Below are 23,868 nucleotides of genomic sequence, written 5' to 3'. Positions count from 1 at the left end.
TACTAGGCTCTGGTGCAATAGAAAAAGACAAGAGATGACAAAAATTAAAGATTTAATCCCCAGGATAGAAGATCATGAGTGTTGCATTGAGATCTGAAATGTAGAATGTAGAACCCCCTTAGCCTTTGTTTTGACTGTCATAAACATAGGTTTATGCCCATAGGGTGGGTAGAAAAGTGCCTTAGAAGGAGTCAACCAGAAAGATGCCTTCGTAAATCAGTAGTGGGATTTGTTCCAAAATTATGATGCATGAAAGAATAACAATGAATCTCCATTGAGAATAGAACAAGAAGGCTGGATTAAAGAAGTTTAATTGATTAGAATGCATCTTGTGGAATAAAGAAAAGTTGTGACCAGGTTAAAACATAATCTAATTCAAACAGAATAACTGAGTAACTTTGAGAAATCTGGTACTGGAGAGTTCCATTGATATTCGTATTTCTCTCTAGTGAAAGTGTTTTTCTCCATTGCTGCCAAGTGGTCAAATAGGTAAAATCTAGTTTGCTGAGTGAACAGACAGTAGGCGATTCGTCTGGAACACCCAGTTTTAGGCCAATCTGGAAAAGACACATTTTCCTACTCCATTGTTTTTCAAATTCTGTGATATCCAATCACATGTGTTCAGCTACAATAGGTAGTTCAGTTCCATTCTTAATATAATTTCCCTTTATCCTGCCTTCTAGTCAGGTAGAAAGTGAATCAACAGAAAAGCTATACAATCATGGTCTTTAATTAATTCTGGATTTGAACATTACTGGAAAGTTGATATATTGTAATAAAAATGCCTCAGGAAAGTGACTTTGCTACTTTTAATAACCGTCTTCAGAAAAATCTGTAAGATTTTTCCTATTTTCTGTTGGCCTAATAAACTTGTGTGAGCAGTTGCTCTTTCTGGCTAAACTGGATAAAGCAATGAAATATCTTTGAGAACTCTCACATTTTTTTCTATTACTATCCCCTTCCAATCCTTGGCCAGTGTTTATCTTGAAAATGCAAAGGTTACTTGGACGTTAGGCAGACTTGGGAAGCTGATTGTTTGCCATTTCAGCAGAATGATTTGAAGAATTTTGATGGCATTTGATAAATATTCTTCTTGTAACTCGGGACTAACTCTGCTCCTTGCAGCTCTGAAGTTTACTGAAGGCAGCATTACTATTTAACTTTCAACAAAATCACTAAACCAGTGAGAGCCACTAGGAATTCCTCTTTATCTAAACCATTTCACTGAATACTTTTCCTAGTAATTATAGAGCACAAATTCCTCTTTGTGATATATAACTCTAAATCCTCTTGACGATATAAAATCCAGGTTATTATGGGGTCTGCTTTGCTAAAGAATGTATCATAGTGTATCAATTCTGTTTTGAGTTTAAGTAAGGGCGAAGGCATGGATATCTCTATTTAAATGAAAACAACAGAATGAGCTTTTATACAGAGATCTGCTAAAGGAAAGCTCCACTCAGAATAACAGCAGTGCACTTGTTTTATCTGTGCTTCATGAGGATATATAATTATGCAACTGTACCTGAAGTTCTTATCTCTTCTCTGGAGATGTCATCACTTCTCATAAAAGTATCTGTCATTCTAGCATGGAATTCAAGTCATTTGTTTGCATTAGATGCTAATTAGCTGTAACCTTACTGTTGCCATTAAACATTATGAACAGGAAAACATCACAGGAAGAATGAACAAATTCTCTTATCAGATGTTGACACAGACAAAAATCTCTAAGTCTGCACAAGGGAAAACAGTTATAGTATTGTTTCTGTTTGAAAGGCACTGAAGTGGTTCTCTCTAGAACACTTTTCTTATGAATTCATATTTGCCAAGTAAGATAAGACATGCAAGATGCAGCGTTTTATGTTTTAATCTCTGTTATGTAACATTCTTTGGAGAACGGTAGATATTAGATAATGGTGTTAATATGACTTCGTTATTCTCCTCAGTTTAGGAGAATTAGCAAAAAAAAAAAAAAAACCTTCTTTTTAGAAGTAAGGGTGAAGGCATTACTCTCTTTCATAATATTTGACATTAGTATTTTTGGCTTAGTTTAGTTTATTGTGTAACAATAGTCCAGATTAAAAACAAATTGGTCCCTCGCTTCGATTTTTTCTGATAATGATTTAACTGGTTCTTCAGAGATCTTGAATTCTTCAGAAATCCAACTCTAATGGTAAGATAGAACATAATTGTAATGACAGGTGCACAGAATGGAGAAAACATTTTTGCCCTATAAAAGTCCACATTCCATAAAATAATGGAAAAGATAAATATCTCAGATGCTTAAATCTTTTCAAAATATGATTCACAGTCTCAACATATTGGCCATTAACGTTTGCAGGTATCATTTCTTCCTGTGAAGTAGGCGCCGTGTGTTATCTTAACTAATCACAGGTCCATTTGTAGGTTAGCGTCAGATGTGAAAGAATGCATATCACATTGATCAGCCTGAGTTAGATTTGGAAAGTGAGGGAAAAAATGTAAAAGTCGTGGCTCTAAGTATTTAGCCAGAGCTAATAACTGTATAAAAATTATGGGCATTGGGAGGAAGTAGTAGATGGGCTTTTGCATGAGCTGTTTATTTTATTGACCATTCATCATTTATATATGTCTTTGGGGAGTAAGGATATGCAAAATCACTCTTGCTTCATTATCTGTGACTACTGATAAATGACAGACTATTAAACTAAGATACACACCTCTAAATGAGGATTTATATCATTTTGTTTCAAGGCTTCTCTTTTCAGCATCCTATGAATCTCTTCCGTAGTTTCACTGAAACGAGTGTTTCTGTCATCAGTGAAGTAGTCACCAGCTCAGGGCGTGTGCTTCTCTTATAGTGACTAGTTTTAAAGCACGTTATTACTGCGTAAATGAAAATACTTAGGGGGGGGGGTGAGTCCTTTAAAATGCGTCAGTGTGAAAGCTCAGTATAAACCCACATGACTGAATTCCATGTTTCTGGTGTAAATTCTATGTTAGTATGAAAATGTTGGTGCCATGGTGCGCCCACCTTACCTAATCTGGTTACCGATACCTTATTATTTTTTTCCCTTTTATTCAGTCAAAGTCCTTTTACTCAGTTGTTGTCGTTTTGGTGTTTCCTATAGGCTGTTGAGTGGGAGTGTGACGAAGCAACCAAGAAGGCCTGTTACAGCAAAGGCAAGTCCCAGGTAAGGAAGACGCCGTTATGGGTGGTCACAACCTCTTTGAAGGACAGTACATAGAACGTTTAATAGGAAGGCTATTCCCGCTTATGATGCCGTGGAAACTGAAAAAAGAAGCGAGATTCAAAATATATGCACAGTAAATTCTCGAGGTTTTAACGTGGAAGCAAGATTAACAACAATCAGCTGTTAGGATTCAGAACTTATGATCAGATCTAATTTGCACTCCCAGTTATTAGAGTAAGATAAGAAATTAATTGGTTATGATGTCATTTAGAAAGATATGGGCTTGAATTTTGAAAATACTATTTTAATTTCCCCCAATCATATCTTACAGCTAACTCCAGAAAGTAACTATATGATAAATATAATGACTATATCAAAAATGATTTGAGGTTTTTTTTTTATAATTCATCTTAACATGTCTTTAAAATAAGCTCTCTCTCTCTCTCCATATGAAACTCTACATGACCAAGTTCCTAAGGAAAGAGCAGATTATAGCTAACGTTGGAAATACATTTCTCGAGCTACGGTGCACATTGCAGGCCTATCTTTCACACAACTGGTGGGCTCAGTAAGAGACATGAGTCTCTTTTCCGAGGAAGTCTGTGTTTCTGAGGAAATACCGCTGGATCATCTTGAGGAAACTCTTCTGCAGCTGGTGCATAAGCTCATTATGTCTCATTCTGTTACTGATCATCTAATACTTTATTGGAACGTGGGTCTTTCCGATGTGAATCACACTTTGCGTCACCGAATAAAGCAGACTCACAGGGAAGCAGCAAAGAGGGCTCACTGCACAAAGTGTGGTCCCAAGGCCAAGGGCTTGAGGAAAAATACAGCAAGTGGAGAGGGCGCTGGTAAAAGATCCTTAACACCACCTGTGTTTGTCCAAGAGGGTTACGCACTTTATTTTACCCAATTTCATTTCCTGTTGCTTTGTCTTTTAACTCAACAGTTTCGAGAGTCAGACGTGGAGGCAGGTCTCAGCAAACTTAGTCGTTGGGTTTCCCAAAACTAGGAAAGAACTAGGAAGTAAAGAACTAGGAAGAAGGAAGGAGAGAAGGAAGAAACTGTGATCTTAGCTAGAGAAACACTTGGAGACATTTTACAAAAGCAGAAATTGATGAATGCTGTTTACTGAAAGATACCTAACCTCAGAAGGTACCTCTGAGATAAATCATCAGAGGCACAAGAAGATTTAAAAGTGGCACCAGGTTCCAAAGAATCAGAATACCGTCTCTTAAAATACCCCCCAAAATAAATAAATCAGTACATAGTAAATTTATTTACCCCTATAACAAATTCAGAAGAGTTTGTATAAATCATGTATGAAGCCTTTGAAAATGTTCTTCCTATTTGGTTTTTCCTCTCCTCCCTGTAACGCTTGCATGTTTGGTATGACAGGTGGATTCCTGCACTTTTTTTTGCTCCTCACTCATCCCGGAGCACAAGAAATTCTTCAAGTAAGACCCCCGTAGTGAGGAGTGAAAGCTGGGGACTCAGATCTGCTTCGGGGGGGGAGGGTGGGAAAAAGGACTTTCTTTCCTCTAGCAAGATCCACTGATGGGAAGCATTGGCCTCTCTCTCCAGGGTTCTCGTGCACACACTGTCCCCTTTGTCTGGTGACATCAGTGCCCCCAGGGTCCCTGGGCACCGTCTGTGACCTCATTCTGCCCATGCTTTCTTCTCCCTTTTACTTTTCCTCTCTTCTCTCCTTTCTCTTCTTGTCTTCTTCTTCCTCTGGTACTTTAGGTCTTCTTCCTCCTCTTCCTTCTTGCTGGGGCTGTGGTACACCCACAAGCAGCACTATTCAGTTTTGGGAAACCCAGCCAAAATCTTTGTGGACACCTGCCTGTCTTAAGGCCTGTCTGGGGACATGTGTAGTTGGTAGCCCTGGGTCGGGGGGTGGCTGGGCCTCCCTTCCCTTCCGACGCCCCATCTAACTGTTCCCCGCCCCCCTTGCCCTCCCCCGCCCTGCCTCCCTCCCCCATCTCCCTGGACGTGTGTGTCCCCTCTCCTCGGGGGTTCCTGCCTGACCTGTCCCACCCCACTCTGCATCACTTCTCAGTAGCCATTTGTATTTCCTGGTCAGGCTGCGTTTTAATTATTCAGCCCCCCTCCCCCGAGCCGGGCCACATGAATTCTTGTTGAGCCCAGGACACAGCCTGCAGTGGCTGTTTCACTCCACTGAGGAGCGAGCAAACGCGTAGGCCTTCACCTGGCTTCTGCCCTCACCACTCCCGGCGCTGGAGCGACTTCTTGCTGTGGAGTCCCTCCTGGCCTCTACCTGCCGGATGCCGGTCATTCCTCTCACCCGTCATGACAACCAAGAATAACCAAGAATGTCTCCAGACATTGCCGGACAGTGACGTGGGTGAAAATCCCAGACGTAATTCCCAAGATGGTATTGCGTTGGCAACTTTTACATTGTCTGTTTTGAATTTTGCTCTCCCTTTAAGAGTACTTTCATATTTCATCTAGATCACATTTATTGATTCATTTCACGGGCTTTAAAAAAATGTCCTCTCTGTGGACTTCAGTCTCCTGTGTGTTAAAGGAAAACATTCAATGACTTAATCTAGCCAAGGTTTGTCCTGCTAATAGTCTATGAGTCTATCACTTTAAAACAATCCATGTGGTAGCCTTATATGAGTAGATTATTACTCCTTGGGGTGAAAAGTTGCTTCTGCTGAATCAAAATCATCCCATGTTCTTCCTTAAGCTGTGATCATTGGTTGTTTGATGCTTAGAAATTAAGCAGGTAAAAACCAGAGAACACACAGGAAAGGCCATCTTTCATGCCTATTAAGAATATATCTTTGGGCTTCCCTGGTGGCGCAGTGGTTGAGAGTCCGCCTGCCAATGCAGGGGGCACGGGTTCGAGCCCTGGTCCGGGAGGATCCCACATGCCGCGGAGCAACTGGGCCCGTGAGCCACAACTACTGAGCCTGCGCTCTGCAACAAGAGAGGCCGCGATAGTGAGAGGCCCGCGCACCGCAATGAAGAGGGGCCCCCACTTGCCGCAACTAGAGAAAGCCCTCACACAGAAACGAAGACCCAACACAGCCATAAATAAATTAAAAAAAAAAAAAAAAAAAAGAATATATCTTTGATTCACAGAAGGGACAGATCATTATTATACATAATTGAGGTTTCCTGATACACAGAAAGAAAATGAGCAAAACAAACATTGTCAAAGAAAATCGTACCTTTAAGTTCCACATGTTTCTGGTTTCAGTGGGCTAAGAACAATGGCAAACCTCAGTAATTATAAATCGATTCAAACTGTGTTTGTGGATGGGATTTTTTTTTTTTAAAGATGAATACGTTAAGACAGATGATGATGAATTTCAAAGTGCCAATGTGAGAAAGGGAAATGGCATATTCTTTTAGGTTGCATGAAGTACACTGATAAACTCACAGTTTTGAACAACCTACGCTTGGTTGAAATAGAATTCGGTTTTGTAGCAGAACCATGTGCAATGACGTTCATGTGCACGAAATGATGTGATAGGTCTATGAAGGCAGCAGCCTAGGCAGTGCTGCTGGGCTGGTCCAGGGGTGGTGAGAGCAGAGGAACATCCAGGGCTCTTCATTTTCTGTTACCAGTTCCTTTCCCTTATTTAGCATCTCTGTGGCTTTCTTAAAGTGGCACCTGGCACAGCAGCCATCAGAGACCTGAGCCCTGCTCCTGGAACACAGAAGGGAAGGAAACAAACAGCTCCGAAGGTCTAGCCCCTGAATTCAGAATTCATTCAACCCCAATTTCCCTGTTCTGACATTTCGAGGAGCCAAATCAGAAGACATTTCCATAGAGTCCATTTGACTGAAATGTAACATCTCTTTGGGGGAGTGGAATTCAGATTTTCTTAGTAGCCCTGAGTTTAGAAATAAGAATTCAATTGTTTTCTATTTTTGTTGGCGTTAGAGTAATATGAAAACTTACACACAGATTTACAAAGTTCCCCTTCTCCCTGAAATAGAGTAATGCAAAATGTGACATCTCAAAAATGAGAAAAATGCCAGCCACTTTGTCTGAACTCATTTTTTCCTACCCTAAGAAAAGTGGTCTGTGCTTCTCCACATAATGCCTTTTACTGCAGAGCCAAGAATGTGGAGCGTGGATGAGGCGCTGGGCCTTCAGGGGTGGTACTGCTTGCGCCCACTCAGTCCTCTGGGGAGAGCATTCCTCTGCGGGCTGCAGAGGGGAGAAGAGAGAGGGCACATTTCCTCGTGTTCCCCGTGTTGCTGGGACCGACACGGGCATCATTTCACGTGCAGTGGAGTAAAATGACCATTTAGGGAATCTACGTCAAGAAAATGTAGCCAGATCTTTGATTTGGGCCTGTGTAGCAGAGAAGGGAGGACGGAGACTGTCAATTCTTGGTGAGCTTTGAATTCTATTTTACTTAAAATTTTCAGCTCACTTGGGAGAAAGGGGGTGACTTGGCCTGAAATGGCTTAAACATCCTATCTATGAAAACAGGAGTGGGAAATCTGTGTTGTTTATGGATTCAAAAAGGGTTTATAATAAAATCTGTTGTATTTAGTTATTTTTGAAACATCATTATAGACATTGGCTTCTAGAAGTATTTAAATGTGTTTTACACAAATATTATTTTAAACATAAATAGTCGATTCTCTTGTGATCTAACAAAAGCTCCTTGTCTGCTTGGGGTTATTATGTCTAAGCCAAAGCCCTTCCCACCGTGACCTTTAGGAACTCTACAGAGGAAACACAACCGATTATTAAGGGAATGAAAGAGCTCCTTTAGGCACATATTATACTTTATAATTTTCAAAAGATTCTCGTTTGTGATCTCATTTCAGTATTTTTAACACCAAGTTCCTAGAATGATTTTGCAAGTTAGTGGGAGAGTTTTGATTAGAATCCAGTGTGTTGTGTGTTGTTCTTCCTGCTGTATCCTGTGGTCCTGCTTCCCAGGTTGTCAAATTCTGCTCGTAAACAGGTAAATTCCAGAGAAGAAAAACATGATGCCATCCCGCCTGGGAACCTGGTGATGTAGGGGGTGAAACAACATTTTCATCCAAGGTGCCAGTATTTGGAAAGCTATGAGTTAACTGGTGCAGGGAGCACACTACGGAACTGCCTTTATTCTGTATAATTGCTCCAAAAATGGAGGGTTCTTTAAGATTAGATACTAACAACCTGTGCAGACTACACATACCAAATTTTGGTTCATAAAATTGAGGTTCCCTAACAAGTTACCCTTGGAGTCAGCTCAGTTGAAAACAATCTCATTATGTAAATAAATATATATAATATACTTTATTGATACACTTATATAGCATACACTCTTTTAATATATATTCATATATATGTGTATCCGTATATTTATAGTTTTATAGATATACATATAAATATCTATATTTATATATCTAAATATGGATATAATAGTATGTCTATATATTTATATAAATGCTTCTGTAATATGTATGCATATATATTCATGTGTAATATATATGTCTCATATATATGTATATATGTCTTATATATGTGTGTGTATGTGTTTATATATATATATTTACATCTGATTGGATGGTACGGTTTTTCAAGATCCACCTGGTAATCATGATTCTTGTTGTATACATTCAGCCTAAAAGGCACATGCAGTTACTATAAGTTGCTTTTCTGCACTTTGGATGCTCTCAAAGGTATGGCATCATTAAGGAAAGACACACTGCAGTCAGTGGGAGTGCTGTAATAAACGTAAAGGCTGCTGGGCTCCGCCCTCCTCCTCCTCCCTCAGATTGATGGGTGGGTGATGGGCTGGGGGTTGCTGAGGCTTCGTCCGTGTTTATAGGTCATCCTTCTACCCAGTGAGTCTTTCTTCAAGCAGAACACCTGTTTGGGAAATAAATATGATGAAGTGCTGCAGGGCAAACCCAGTTATTTCATGAAGAAAATTGTTCCCAAACACATGCTCTCCCTGCTGGGCCCTTGGTCTTATGTCCTTGAGATCAAGTGGGCATCAGCTGTGGCATCTAAAAGCTCTTTGGGTGAGTCAGCAACTGTGCATGTCAGCTATCAGTTCAAGCAGGAATTGCTTCAAAGTCAAGGACAGGTTGACCCGCCCGTGGGACTGCAGGCACAGACGGGTTATTTTAATGTTTAAGTGCTATTATCAAAGTGAGGTAGATGAGTCTCGTTGTAACAACAGCAGCCATTGCTGGCAGGCTCCCAGGAGCCTTGGGAATGTGCACTGTGTCTTCTTGGAAAACTGGAATTCCTTAAATCCCCTTATGCCGTTTTTGAGCTACAGAAATGGGATAAAAGAAACAAATTCTCAGGTGAGATTCTTATCATGGACATTTAGATAAGCTCATTTAAAAGATAAACCTAGAGTAGAACCTCCTAAAAGGACTTCTGTGTTATATTTTAAAACAGGTGGTCCAAGCAGTACTTCTAGTAGGTTCAGATAACCCGTGAAAAGCCCCTGTCTGTAGCAAAGACTCACAAAGTGATTGACTACAGATTTTCCCACAGGAGAATTTGGATTTGGGAATCACCATCATGAGCAGACTCAGTATTACGGGGCCTGGCACTCAGGCCATTTCCTGTCATTCTTAATTTTGACTCTCTGATTCATAAATTTATCTTCTGCTCCAAAGCAAAGTACTTCTGCTTTCTTCCATTTCTGTTTTTACATTCTGTTTTGCTTGGACTTTCTCCAATCTCTCATCAAAAAAAAAGAAAAAGAAAAAGAAAGTTGTGATTTTCAATGTATTTATTTGCTTAGGATTCACATCCAGTCTGCTTCTAGATAGAATCAGTTGAGCAGTTTGTGAATTAACCATGAGGGAACATTTAGGCGAGTGAAACAGGAAGGGGCTGAGCTGAGCTGACCCAGGCTGTGGGCGAATGAGTTCAGCTCTGGACAGTTAAGAAGAAACACGAAAGTATCACCCCACCTCCAGTGGTTCCTCCTATTGGACACAGAGGGTGAGCAGACCTCGTCCAGCCTCACTGGTGATGAGACAGAACTCTTCCTCCCCATCCTCCTCCCTGTTCCCTCCAACCTTGCATGCTGGGCTTACCTAAAGCATTACCCTCCGCGGGCCCCATTTACCATAAGCAACTACGGCTTTCACGGAGCTGGTGCTGCCTGCATCCTCTTAGTAAAGACTGCATAAGCCTCCATGTCCGATTGTCCTGTTTCCTGACATTTACCTGCTTCCTTCCCTACATCCTCACTCAACTTGGGGGACCCTATCAGCATCGGGGAGACACACAGCACAGGTAACCTTTCCCAGAGGGTACAGTGTATTCTCGTGATTTCCAGAACATACTTTTTAAATTCTCTGTTCTAATTCTTTAAAAAAAATTTTTTTGGATGTGGACCATTTTTAAAAAGTCTTTATTGAATTTGTTACAGTATTGCTTCTGTTTTATGTTTTGGTTTTTTGGCCGCGAGGCATGTGGGATCTTAGCTCCCCGACCAGGGATCGAACCCTCACCCCCTGCATTGGAAGACGAAGTCTTAACCACTGGACCGCCAGGGAAGTCCTTCTCTGTTCTAATTGAAATAATATTGTGCCCTCCCTCATTTACTTTTTTCCAGGATTTTTTTTTTTTTTTTTTTTTTTGATAGCCAGTTGGATTTGTCCCTCGGCTCTGACACACGTCAGCATCCTGGGTATCACATCGCCAGCCATCTTTCTAGTTCTTCATCAAGTTTGTGATGGGCCTTCAGGAAGGTGAATGACCTACAGTCCTGTTTTCACTTTGTCTTTCTTTTGGGAGATTAAGATAAACACCACATCTGTTACCTTTATTGTTTCTCTTCCCAAAATGGATTAGAGGCCCTTGCTTTTTCTTCACCGGGTCCGTAAGACTCAGCCATGAGAGCACGTCTTTTCAATGGGGATGTTTCTCTTGGAATAACTTACCCTTGGCCAAGTTCACGGTGATACGACTGCCTCTAGCACGTTTCTACCTGTGTCAGTCTCCTGCTTTAAAAAAAGCGAAACGCGCAAAGTTCTTTTACGTTTTGACTCATTCTTGAAAGAGTTCTAAAAGCAGCAACAGAAAACAAACAAAATCCCCACGTCTCTCCACTGTCTGTAATTTTCTCTCATTCTTTATTATAGTGTCATTGTTGTGTCTGCTTTGTCCATTCCGGCCATCAAGAGCCGTCTCAGCCCTGTGTTCCCCGAGTTGTCTTTCTGGAGTGCCCTCAGACGCCATTAGGTCTGGTGTTTCCACCCTGGCCTTGATCCTGTCTCTGCAAACTCTGTGCCCCTCTGCTCTCTGAGGCAGCGTACCCCTCCTCTGTGTTCTCCGAGTGAGAGCTCCCTGACCCTGGGAAGGGATAACGACGTGCCTTTTTGAAGTCTTGTTTTGTTCTTTCTCTTCAGAACTCTCCTTCCCTTTCCCCAGGTATAAAAGCAAAACGGAACAGAACGAAATAAGCCTCCTCATCAGGTGTACCTTTCTCAGTTACTCAATTTATTGTCTTCTGTTGACACTCATTTCTTAATTCTTCTAATAGTTAACTTCGATCTTTCATTCTGTCCTTTTTTTTTTTTTCCTCAAAGTATCTTCAGTTTAGCAGCCAATGATAATTTGTTGCTTTTTTTTTTCACACACACACATGCACTGTATTTTATTTTTACAAGAGATAAATCAACTGACACCAAGCATTGTAAATGGGTGACCACAACAAAAGCAACAGTGATTGCAAGTACCAGACACGAACCACACTCATACTATGTCATAATATTGACATTCAGTCCAGTAATCCTCCACTGTAACAGCTCCTTTACTTTGCAGTGAAAATTGATTTGTATATTTTTTGCCTCTGAGTCCTTGTGGGATTTTTTTTTTTTTAATTCAGACAGAAAGTCACAAAAATTATAATCATCCTCATCAGTTCACTCAGCCCCATGTAATTAATTTTTTTTTCATCTTGATCTTTTGTTAGCACTTTTATGAATTCATCAGTCTGCCATTAGAGTTCTGAAAATGCTTATTCATTCAGTTCAGCAGTATAGTCAGTTACCAGAAACCTGTACTTGTCAGAGTCTTTTCCATGAATTCCTTGAAGATGAAACCCTTTTATAGGAACATTTTTGCAAAAGCATCAGAGTATACCCAGAACTGTCTGTAAATGACAAAAGACTTAAAAATGACCACAGTTAAAGATTTGATGAAAGTTCATAATAATGCAATTGACAAGGAAATGTAGTTATTTCTGAGACATACATTTTAAAGTAATAACTAGAATTATGACTTATAACATTATACCAGAACATATAAGATTTTTAGAAATTTCATGTGATGTCTGAAACATTTATGTTAACATATTTCCATACAAATAAATCAAAGAAAGTTTAGTATTGTTTGTTTGTTTGTTTATACTGCAGGATAATTTGTTGCTTTTATTGTTAGTAGTAGTATTAGGAAAATTATCTACCTTTGATATTTCACTTTACAGTTAGAAAACGAATTCAAATATTTTAGCTCATTTTATATCCACACCTAGGCCATGCCACAGGCTGAGTTATGGCAAATCAACATTTCGTGGAGACTGAGGCTCTATTCCACTGAAGAGAGCATTGCTGTGCCGTTAGATCCGGATCCTCCTGATTGGGGAAATGTGTGTCTAACCGATATATCATCATGCAGCATCTTCTAGGTCTGGTTGGTTGGTCAGTCACCATTTCCTGTTCATTTGCTGGAGTCTCACTTTGCCCTTTCACGCCTTGCACTGTGGTCCAGGCACGGAAGCAGGAGGGACTGAATTATGGAAGTAGTTTCCTTACCTGTCTCCTGAACTTCCATCTCACGTCTCCACTAGCTTCCACATGGTCCAGAGTGGTCCTTCATTTACAAACATCACCTCAGGTCAAAACTGCATGCAGTAGCACAGGGAGATCAGCTCGGTGCTTTGTGACCACCTAGAGGGGTGGGATAGGGAGGGTGGGAAGGAGATGCAAGAGGGAGGGGATATGGGGATATATGTATATGTATAGCTGATTCACTTTGTTATACAGCAGAATCTAACACAATATTATAAAGCAATTATACTCCAATAAAGATGTTTAAAAAAAAAAAAAAAACTGCATGCAGTGAAAACATAAAACGGTTCCTTCACATTCAGAATAAAATGTAAACTCACTGGTCTGGCACACTTAGCCTGTGTCTGGCTCCCCAGCTTATGTCTACCTCTTCTGTACGCAGTGAAAGCACTGTGCTTTCTCCAACCGTGATGCCTTGTCAGTCCATTCTTTCTGCTGAGAATGTGTTTTCCCTCCTTTGCTCGGTAAAATCCTGCAAGTGTCAGGGGGTACCTCCTCCAGGAAGCCTCACCAAATCCTACTCTTCTTTTGAAACTTATCTCAGGTGTCATCTCCTCCAGGAAGCCTTCCTACACCTCCTCCCTTCCCCTCTCCTCTGGAGTTAGCAATATGCTGTTCTCCGGTGCCTCCTCATTAGAGTATGTTGGCAGCTCCGTGTATTTTAATTTTGCGCTACGGGCCTCAATTGTGACTTCTTCCACAGTCTCTACCAAAGAGTATCTAATCAGTAAATGCTTGCTGGCTGAATGAATGAAGAGCTTTCTACCTGAAAGTTCCTGCACTACTATGACCATGCCCTAGATTTATATGTATGTTTTGCAACCACAGAAAAAAAATTCACAGGTCTGAGTCATCCATTAGCATGAGCTTTCATGCCTCATGTTCCAGACATCCTTTACTTATTAGTTATATTTTAATTTTTCATCAAAGAATCAGACATGTTTATAGATTCTTGCTGTGCATACATTTTGAGAACTTTATGTAAAACTTCTTCCAATTTGCAATCAGAGTTTCACGTGTGACCCTAGCATCTGGAGAAGCATTCACCGTGTTTTTTCAAGTTCCTGGGGAAGTTTTCTAAGACACTGTTTCATGAGCAGTGTTTATTTATTTTCCTAATATATGTCAAAGGCAATTTAGGGCTCACACTGTTATCAGCTACAACTCAAAATGAAAGCCCATTCATCAAAAGAAGACACATGCTTTGAGATTTTAACTGAACGTATATTTATATCTATGTTTACAAATATCCTCTATTGAGCAAGTGTGCAGAAAAAGACTATTTTAGAGTTCTGTTGTTATTTTTTGGTCAGTATCCGAGAGGAATTTTTGTTTGTTTGTTTGTTTTTACTAGTTAATTAACATCTAATCTATTAACTAGACAAGATGTATTCATATTCACCATTCCTCTTGCGCTCAGGCCTCCTTAACGAGTTTCTTGTGATTTTTTTTTTTTTTCCAGGAGGAATGTCAGAACTACATCCGGGTACTGTTGGTGGGTGGCGACAGGTTATTTACCTGTGGAACCAACGCTTTCACGCCGGTCTGCACCAACCGCACGGTACGGCTTCAGGTGGAGCTTTGACAGATTTTAATACCAGGAAAATCCAAACATTCTATTAAAACCCTAGTTTTAAACGTGTTTCTATTCTCCAAAGAGTTGCTTTTTAACTTTAAAAAACATCTTTTGTCAAACTGAATAAATATTTGATGTACTGATCTATTACTAATAACACTATTGTATAAAGAACTGGTAATAATTATAGCTTGTTCAATTAAATTTAAATATGCTTTCAAACTGTTTCTACCAGCTCTTTTCCCACCAGACCCTAAACATAATCCTAAACGTATTCTTATTTCTTTTTCTTCTTTATCGTAGGGAGGCTGTTAGGTATTAAAATAACCCTAAAATCATAATCCAAGTGAAGAAAATACAGTTTACAAATTGGATGAGAAGGGTGTCAAAAAAAGTAAAGCAAACTAGCAAACAAATGGAACCCTAGGAAAAATAAAGTTATATGCCACCCTCTTTTTATTTTAACCTGTCGTTATTGACGGGAATTTTCAGCATCCAGGTCTTACACCTGTAGAACTGCCGGGTTATCAGAGCACACGTGTAATCGTCCTAATTTGGGATATTCATTTGATCTTCCTCCAGGAACATGATGAAGAAATATCACTATGTTAATTTCCTGGTTACACACGTTCTCTCAAAACCTGAGCTTACCACCCTCTTTTACTGTTCATTATTTTCAAATAACATTCAGTTATTGGAAGAAAGGGAGGACGTTGATGATAAGAAGTGATGCTCACAGAGAGATCCCTAGGTACCGTGGCCTGTCCTAAGCACCGTACAACGTCATCCTCACGTTCACCCTATGTGGTGCTTAACCTTTGGGTCACCGCTTTATAAGAGTCTGAGGCTTAAAGGCTTTAAGTAGCTTACCCGGGGCTGCACGTCTAATAAAGCAGGCAGTGTATCTGAGTCCCCCTGCCTAACCCCTCTGCTCTCGTACCTCTCAGGTAAGAGTAAAGAAACCAGCGGAGCAAAGATTCCCTCCGCATCCAAAGAACTTTTCTCATTCAGTGGTTGTTCAGCTCCTCAAATGCTGGATTCCCACCACTTGACTCCAAGACACTGAGTTGCCTCTCTGAAAACTAAAAACTAAAGGCTTGGAAATTTGGGCTACGTGGTGCTAAATATCCACACATCCTTACCGATGAATGCAGTTTTGGGCTATTCGTAATATTTCGATTCACTTTTATTGATAAAATTGTACCTAATTTTTATTGCAATTTGTATTTCTATGAATATTGAAGTTGGGTTTTTTAATTAAAGTGGAAAAATCTGCACTGTCCCATGCATTATAAGTAAAGTCATAGACAAGAATCTAACTTCATCTTTTGTGAGTATCCAAAAGCCAGAGGTTCAGTAACTCTCAGGGATGATGAGAAAGGTTGATGGGTAGATTGTCTCAGGATGACCACCGTGTACTCTTCTCCTCCAAGCCAGAGTGCAGAGGTTTGTCACATTGTACGAGCCCCAGAGAGTTTATCGTGCATGCTTCATTTGCAATTTGGGTGGGTATGCTCCGTGAACGCTCTTAAAGGGGTTTCCTGGGGGATAATTTGTTTCTCTGTCTCGTCCTCACACCTAGCTGAGTAACCTGACGGAGATCCATGATCAGATCAGCGGCATGGCGCGCTGTCCTTACAGCCCTCGGCACAATTCCACGGCTCTCCTCACGGCGGGCGGGGAGGTCTATGCAGCCACGGCCATGGATTTCCCCGGACGCGACCCCGCCATTTACCGGAGTCTGGGCGTCTTGCCCCCTCTCCGCACCGCGCAGTACAACTCCAAATGGCTCAACGGTGAGTCTTGCCTTCACTCCCAGTTTCCCCTCTCGTTGGTCTGTGATGCCCGGTGACTTGGTGCTCAAAAGCAAACTGTCACCGTTTCTAAAAATAAAATAATGTCTTCATTTTCTAAAGAAATCAAAATGTACCCGGTTTTGGATTTCAGTGTGGAAAGGCATCAGGTGGCTCTTTGCCAACTCGGAAGAGAAGTGATATTCTCCACACTTAGGGCATGATAATAAAGCTAATGCTGATATGAGCATTCCTCAAACTGAAGCTGCTTTTTTTTTTTTAAATAATTTTTTAATTTTTATTTATTTATTTATTATAAATTTATTTATTTATTTATATTTATTTTTGGCTGTGTTGGGTCTTCGTTTCTGTGCGAGGGCTTTCTCTAGTTGCGGCGAGCGGGGGCCACTCTTCATCACGGTGCGCGGGCCTCTCACTATCGCGGCCTCTCTTGTTGCGGAGCACGGGCTCCAGACGCGCAGGCTCAGTAGTTGTGGCTCACGGGCCTAGTTGCTCCGCGGCATGTGGGATCGTCCCAGACCAGGGCTCGAACCCGTGTCCCCTGCACTGGCAGGCAGATTCTCAACCACTGCGCCACTAGGGAAGCCCTGAAGCTGCTTTTTCATATTATTGTTTGCAGTTTAGGGAATCCGATGTCGTGTCAAAGATATCTGTAGCCTCATGTGCATTCTTTCTTCACTTCTTTATTAGATACCTAAAAAGGGAAATTACCAGCATTTCATGAAAGTTTCAGGCAATTGTGTAAAAGAATGTGTTTGGCTTCAGGTAGCTCCAAATAGCTTGACCAATTTTTTTTAATTTAATTTTTTATTTTATATTGGAGTATAGTTGATTTACAATGTTGTGTTAGCTTCAGGTGTACAGCAAAGTGATTCAGTTCTACATATACATGTATCCATTCTTTTTCAGATTCTTTTCCCATATAGGTTATTACAGAATATTGAGTAGAGTTCCCTGTGCTACACAGTAGGTCCTTGTTGATTATCTATTTTATATAGAGTAGTGTGTATATGTCAGTCCCACACTTCTAATTTATCCCTCCACACCACGTCTCCCCTTTGATAACCATAAGTTTGTTTTCGAAGTTTGTTTCTGTTTTGTAAATAAGTTCATTTGTATCATTTTTTCTTTTAGATTCCACATATAAGTTGACCACATTTTTTTAAAAAAACGTATCAAGTCATACAACTAGAAGGTCAGGGTAGGTGTCTTCAGAGTTGCTCACTTCAATGACTCAAGAGTCAGTAAGGGACCCAAGTCCTGTCACCACTGTCTCTGCCACCCACAGTCGGTCAGGTTGGTCCTCAGGCTAGCTCTGCTCATGGGTGCAAACCTGCGGCTACAGTTCCTGGTACTGCATCCAGACATGACAGTATCCAGTGGAAGAAGAACCACATTCCTTGTGTCCTTTTTTTGAAGAAATCAGAAACCCCCAGAAGACTTCCCTTGAATCCTGGGCTAGAACTTGGTCACTTGCTCAATTAACAAATAGAAAGTGATTCCAGCCACCCAAATTGAAGTTAAAGTTGGCTAGGTACTGAGACCTGCCAGCTGAAATTCAGCCCTCTGCATGTGGGTACGTTCATGTGTGAATATGGTTACACACACACACACACACACACACACACACACACGCTAGCAAACACAATGTTATTGATAGATGTATGCACCATATGTAATCCATTCCCTCAATCGTTTATTTGATAGTTTGCATAAAGATGAAATCTTGTAATTGCCATGATAATCTTTACTATTTTGAGCTTTCAGGTCCTACAAAGATTTACTGGGTTTTCATCGAGTACAAGCTCATTACTGTAGACCCGAGTTTCTCACCTTAGCACTGTTGATGTTTTGGGCCAGATAATTCTTTTTCGGGGGAGGGAGTTTGTCCTGATTGTTGCAGGACGGTTCGCTGCATCCCTGGCTTATACCCACTAGATGCAATAGCATGGCCCCACCTCCTGAATTGTGACAACAAAAACTTTGTCCAGAAACTGCCAGATATTCCCTGGGGAAAATATTGCTTCTCTGTGAGAACCACTGGTTTAGAATGATCACTTATGCATATTTATGCATATGTGTATATATACACACAAGCATTTTGTCAAATAAGATAGTCAAACCAGCCATCACAGTTTGCCTTTAAAAGACTCCCTTGTAGAGAAAAGAGTCTTCATCCAGTTTCTTCAGCAAGTTGAATGACTCCGTGAGCTTCCAAAGCGCAACGTGAATTGTTTTCTCAAACCAAAGGAGTAACTAGATTCCCTATGTTAACGTTATTTCTGTTGAACTGGTTTCAACTGGACCTTTCGACTCTCTGTGGACGGTCTCCTTTCCGCTCTGATGCTTTCTTTCATCTGTGTAGCTTAAAGTTCTTTCTATTCATTTGTTGAGTTTTACTGGCCAAGCAGTTTCCAGTTAAAAATGAAAATGACTTACTCCCCAACCACAAGCATTGCATTTAGAGTTTGCTGAAAGCGAAGTAAAAATTAATTCGGAGTACAATCTCTTTCTTTTCCCAGAAGCGACACCCTGAAGAATATCTTGGGAAAATAATTCAGGTTATGGCATGAGTTAGAAACACTGTTTCTTTCCATGTGACTTAGATGCCCAGGCTGATCAGGTGCTCAGATTCTGTTAACCCTCTGGGTGGAATCTTTCCCATTTGAGAGTCAGGTGATGTCGTAAGGACAGTTGAAGAGCTCACCCAGGGTTTCCACAGTCACTGTAGGCATATATGTCCTAAAATCATAAATGATATTATCCAGCAACTGTGGCCATTACAAATAAGTCCAAGGTGAACATGGCGGAGCCGTCACTCCGCTCACGGTGTCATCATAACTCGCATGGCACTGAATTGTCCCGCTGTCCTCAGGGAGCGTCGCCCTCTCGTTCCCCACCAGGAAGGCCCTCACTCCCAGGGCAGAGCGCAGAGAGCCCTGAGGGTCCCAAGTTCTTCTGTGTTGAGTGTTGATTCCCTCTCCTGTGTTCTCTTGGGACACTTTCTTCTTCTACTGAACGCTGAGGTATCATTTCTACCTCTGACTGGCCCTGGTTTTCTGCTCTGACCCTCCCTCCAGCATAGATTCTGGCCTCTGAGCCCCACTGAGCTCTGCTTCTGTGCCCCTGCTGAGCCCGGATGCAGGGACATTTATTCTCACGGTCCTCCTTGGAATTCACACTTTTCCTCCCATCTGCCCTTTGACCAGACACCCTGTCTCTGTTCTTTCCGCTGTGCTCTGGAGTAATTTTCTTTCTTTACTGGAGGTTGGTGCCTTACCTGTTATCCTTTTTTTTCACATCCTTAAATTTCTTGCTCTCTGGTGACAATCACCATCTTTTTATAAAAATGCTCAGATCTCCTCCCTCTTCCATGAGACAAAGACAAAGAAATGCAATGAAGCTAAAAACATCCTTAGTTCTGCAGTATCCAAGAAGGGTCCTATTTCCTGTGTGATATTAGGTACCCACTAAATGACGCTCATATTCTTCTCCCGAGTTTTCAACTGATTGAGGATCAAGGCACAGGAGTCACCAAATGGAGATCAGAGAGTTAGATTTGTTCTTGATAGAGCTTAGTGTTGGAAAATCCCAGGGCTGGTGTGTTAAGAGTATGCAGATTATGACCTGCTGAATGAAGAGGTACAAGCTTCCACGTGGGGTTGGCAGGCAGCTTCCTCAGCATCCGACCTCTCGTTTTGGGGAAGTGAAAACCCTGGGGCTTTGATTGAAGGTGCGGTTTCAATACACTCACGCAAAGAAAGTACAGTCACAAGGTTTATTACTTGCAGATCCCAGAACCCAGGCCCCAGAAGCTGGGGAAGGGCAGCCCTCCATCCCAGGTCAAGAGCAGGAGATAGAGAGGAGGGTAGCAAACACCTGTTAACTTACAAGGTTATCTGGGCAGAGGTCACTGTCTTTTCGTGGGCTCAGTGGTCATATAAGAAGGTAGGGGATGGAGGCTTTGGAGGTGGAAAGTCCTGCGGGCGAATCAGTGCTCACCCTTCAGGATGCTGATTTGTCTCAATTCTTGGTTTCCTCGTTTGCAACCTGGAAATAACTTGCCACCGGACCTGGCGGTTGTGAGATAAAGATCAGACCATGAAGATATGACGAATAGTAGTGGCATGCAGCAGGGACTCGATAAATAGACGTAATTACTGTGAACTCCCCAAAGTCTGATACGACATCGGATGCATAGTGGCAGTGAGTAAATGTCTGTTGGCTGAGTGCGTGGAGGAACATTTTGGGCTGTGGTTCCTGATTACTGACACCTACCAGCCTCTTGTTTCCTGGCTTTCCTGACACTGACAAGCCTCCTCTGTGCTTTCCCCACTGTGCCCCCTGCCGCCCCTCTGGGCTGGACTCTCCTGGCTGCCCTGTCCTGCTTCTGCCACATCCAGGTCCCCCAGACACATTCCCCTCACTGCCCAGTCCGCAGTACCTCCAGGTGTTCACAGGGCTCAGGGTCCCTGGGAGGCCATCACTCAGCTGACAGCTGCTTACAGGTTATGATAAGCAGAGCTCATGTCTTTGGTTTGGACATTTACCAGTTTTTCGCCAACATTTCTCTGTTGACGAAAGGGAACTTTCTCGGCAGGGGAGGTGTGAAGGACAGCACCTATGAACTGTGGTCAGCAAAATTTTTGTCTTCAGCTTCCCTGCTGTGATTAAATTGTGTATAGGATAATTTGCCTGTACAGGGAGGTAGACCCTTTCCATAATTGGGTTAATTAACTCATATAGGGCAAACTCATGGCATGACCGGTACAGCGGTCACTAGCGTGTCTTGTTCGCCTCTGCCAGCCCTGTGCAGGCATCTCCCTCCTCAGCCAGCAGTCAGGCACCGACCAACTCCACTTGCTCAAGCCATGCCTTCGGCGACATTTTGGACGCTGGCTGTGTTTGTTTTGTTTGTTTCCTAGGGTTGCTGCAACGAAGTGCCACAAACTGGGTAGCTTAAAACAGAAATGTGTTCTCTCAGAGTTCTGGAGGCGAGAAGTCCAAGATCAAGGTGTCGGCAGCCCGTGCTCTCTTTGAAGACGCCAGGGGAGGGCCCTTCCTCACCTCTTCTAGCTCCGTAGCCCTCAGCATTCCTTGGCTTGTGGCAACATCACTCCGGTCTTTCTCTCTGTTCACATGGTCTTCTTCCTGTGGCTCTGTGTCCTCACGTGGCCGTCTTCATATAAGAACATGGGTCCTATTGGATTAGGGGCCCCCCTCATTCCAGTATGACCTCATCTTTACTAATTATATCTGCCATGACCCTATTTCCAAACAAGGTCACATTTATAAGTACCAACATATATTTGGGGGGATGATACAATGCAACCCGCAATAGTGCCCTAATCAGGAAACGCTCAAGTGTTGAAATCTTAAACTTCTGTGTCTTATTTTCCAATGACACTGTTACATGTCTTTCTGTGTTGCGGGTGAATCCTCTGGCCACTCAGTTTCCTGGTCTCAGCTGTGTTCTCCTCGTTCTCGACAGACAGCGCTGCCTTCTTGTTCCCAATAATAAGCATCAGAAGTCCTCAGGTAGGGCTCACGGGATTGCCGTCTTCGCCCAGGGCAGAGCCGGCCTGCACCCGTTTCCTCCTTCCATGCTCCAGAGCACTGGGGTGGACAGTCCATCCACTTAAACTGTAACCTTATCCACTGTGCATCCCTCCTCCACCTCACAGTCTCTGGGGAAAGGGTGCCTCTCTCTTAGGCAGCATTCTAAAGTGGATTTCACCTCCCTCATTCTGGGTCTGAATTACTCCCTCAAAGGGCTGCAGTGAAGGCTTGGCAAAAATCAGCACTCTGGCCCTCCAGAGCAAGAGAAGCACGCAGCACAAAGGATGCTCTTCAGGTTGTCAGAACATGTAGACAGAACATGGCAAGTCATGACCCTTCAGGGACCCAAGCCTCTGGGGACCTCCTTTGCTTCAGGGCTACTCTTCAGGCAAATGGTGACATCAGGCTGTCCAGGGTGACGTCCTGCCAGGATACAGAGAGCCCTGAGTAAGGAACTACCAAGCCTCTAATCTTCCCACCACACCTCCCAGAGACCCAGCATAAATACTACGTGGTAGAGTTCCAACAACCTGCCCTGAGCAAGCTAAGCGCCTTGGATCTAATACCAGAGTTCCAGGTGCATTGTCTTATGACACCACCCCCATTACAGCTGTCCACCAATGAGTGGGTGTCCCGCCTGCGCCCCTGCACCAGTGCAGCAAGACCCAGGTGGTGGCCGTGCCATCAGCTGTCAGCAAGGGCTGACGTGGAGAGGACAGCAGGGCTGGCTATGACCCCTTCATCGGGTTTTCTCTTTCCCAGCCTGTGTGATCTGACTCCGCTGCTACCTTGCCCACGTGCCCTCTCGGCATCCTTTAAGGCGGAGCGTGCATTTCCCTGGCTGCACCGTGCCTTCCTCACCATGCTCCTTCCCACGTGCTGTTTATGCTGTTTTTCTTCCCTTGAGTTTTGCCTCCTCCGTAATTCCTGCTCCTCTGTAGGTTCAGTTGGAGTTGCAGTTTCCTCAAGACTCGGTGGGTCCCTTTCACCCCTTCTTGACGGGCGTTGTGCGTGGCTGTCTTCACCCCACGGTACTGGAGCACGTGGTCCCTGTCCTGCTCCAACCCCACTCGCGCCCCCATTTCACCTGCAGAGAAAGCTGAGGTGCCGCTGGCCAGCCCCCAATGCTTCCCTGTGCTGTCTCCTACCCACGCTTGCTCCTGCTTTAACCTCTTAACATGCATCGCCACTGGCTCCCTCCTCTCTTCCAGGGATTAGCAGACATTTTCTATAAAGGGCCAGAGAGCGAATATTTTAGATTTTGCATCTGTATGGTCTCTGTTGCAGCTTTTCAATTCTGCCATCGTAGCTCGAAGGCAGCCATCACCAATGCATACACGAATGCTGCGTGCACACACAACTTTATTCATAGCCAGCAGGCAGGATCTGGCCTGAGGGCTATAGTTTGCTGGTCCCTGTTCTATCTGGAGAGCTCTCAGCCCCAGGCAATCCAGCTGGCCAGTGGGTTTAGCTCCATCGTCTTTGCTCAAATGCCGCTTCTCAGTGGGACCTCACCCCTGACCACCTTATTTGAAATGACTCCCTCCTCCGTCTAGCCTTTTTTTTTTTCTTAAATTATTAGCACCTTTAATTATTATTTATTTATTTATTTATTTATTTATTTATTTATTTATTTATGTGGCTGTGTTGGGTCTTCGTTTCTGTGCGAGGGCTTTCTCTAGCTGCGGCAAGCAGGGGCCACTCCTCATCACGGTGCGTGGGCCTCTCACTACTGTGGGCTCTCTTGTTGCGGAGCACAGGCTCCAGACGCGCAGGCTCAGTGGTTGTGGCTCACGGGCCCAGTTGCTCTGCGGCATGTGGGATCTTCCCAGACCAGGGCTCGAACCCGTGTTCCCTGCATTGGCAGGCAGATTCCCAACCACTGCGCCACCAGGGAAGCCCCCATCTAGCCCTCTTGATTCCCCTT

General features: G+C 42.8%; 1 protein-coding gene across 1 annotated transcript in view; it reads left to right on the top strand.

Annotated features, from left to right (window-relative positions):
* Positions 1–23,868, top strand: part of SEMA5A (semaphorin 5A) — a 492,176-nt gene that overhangs the window by 316,786 nt on the left and 151,522 nt on the right. Inside the window, exons 6-8 of the mRNA XM_068531877.1 lie at positions 3,111–3,173; positions 14,455–14,553; positions 16,151–16,364. Coding sequence (XP_068387978.1) covers positions 3,111–3,173; positions 14,455–14,553; positions 16,151–16,364 — 376 coding nt within the window. The remainder of the gene's footprint in view (positions 1–3,110; positions 3,174–14,454; positions 14,554–16,150; positions 16,365–23,868) is intronic.

This window comes from Eschrichtius robustus, chromosome 2 (genome assembly GCF_028021215.1).
Source record: "Eschrichtius robustus isolate mEscRob2 chromosome 2, mEscRob2.pri, whole genome shotgun sequence".
In the NCBI taxonomy this organism is placed as follows: domain Eukaryota; kingdom Metazoa; phylum Chordata; class Mammalia; order Artiodactyla; family Eschrichtiidae; genus Eschrichtius; species Eschrichtius robustus.
Note: the sequence above shows the minus strand (reverse complement) of the source record. Positions and strands in the feature narration are given on the sequence as shown.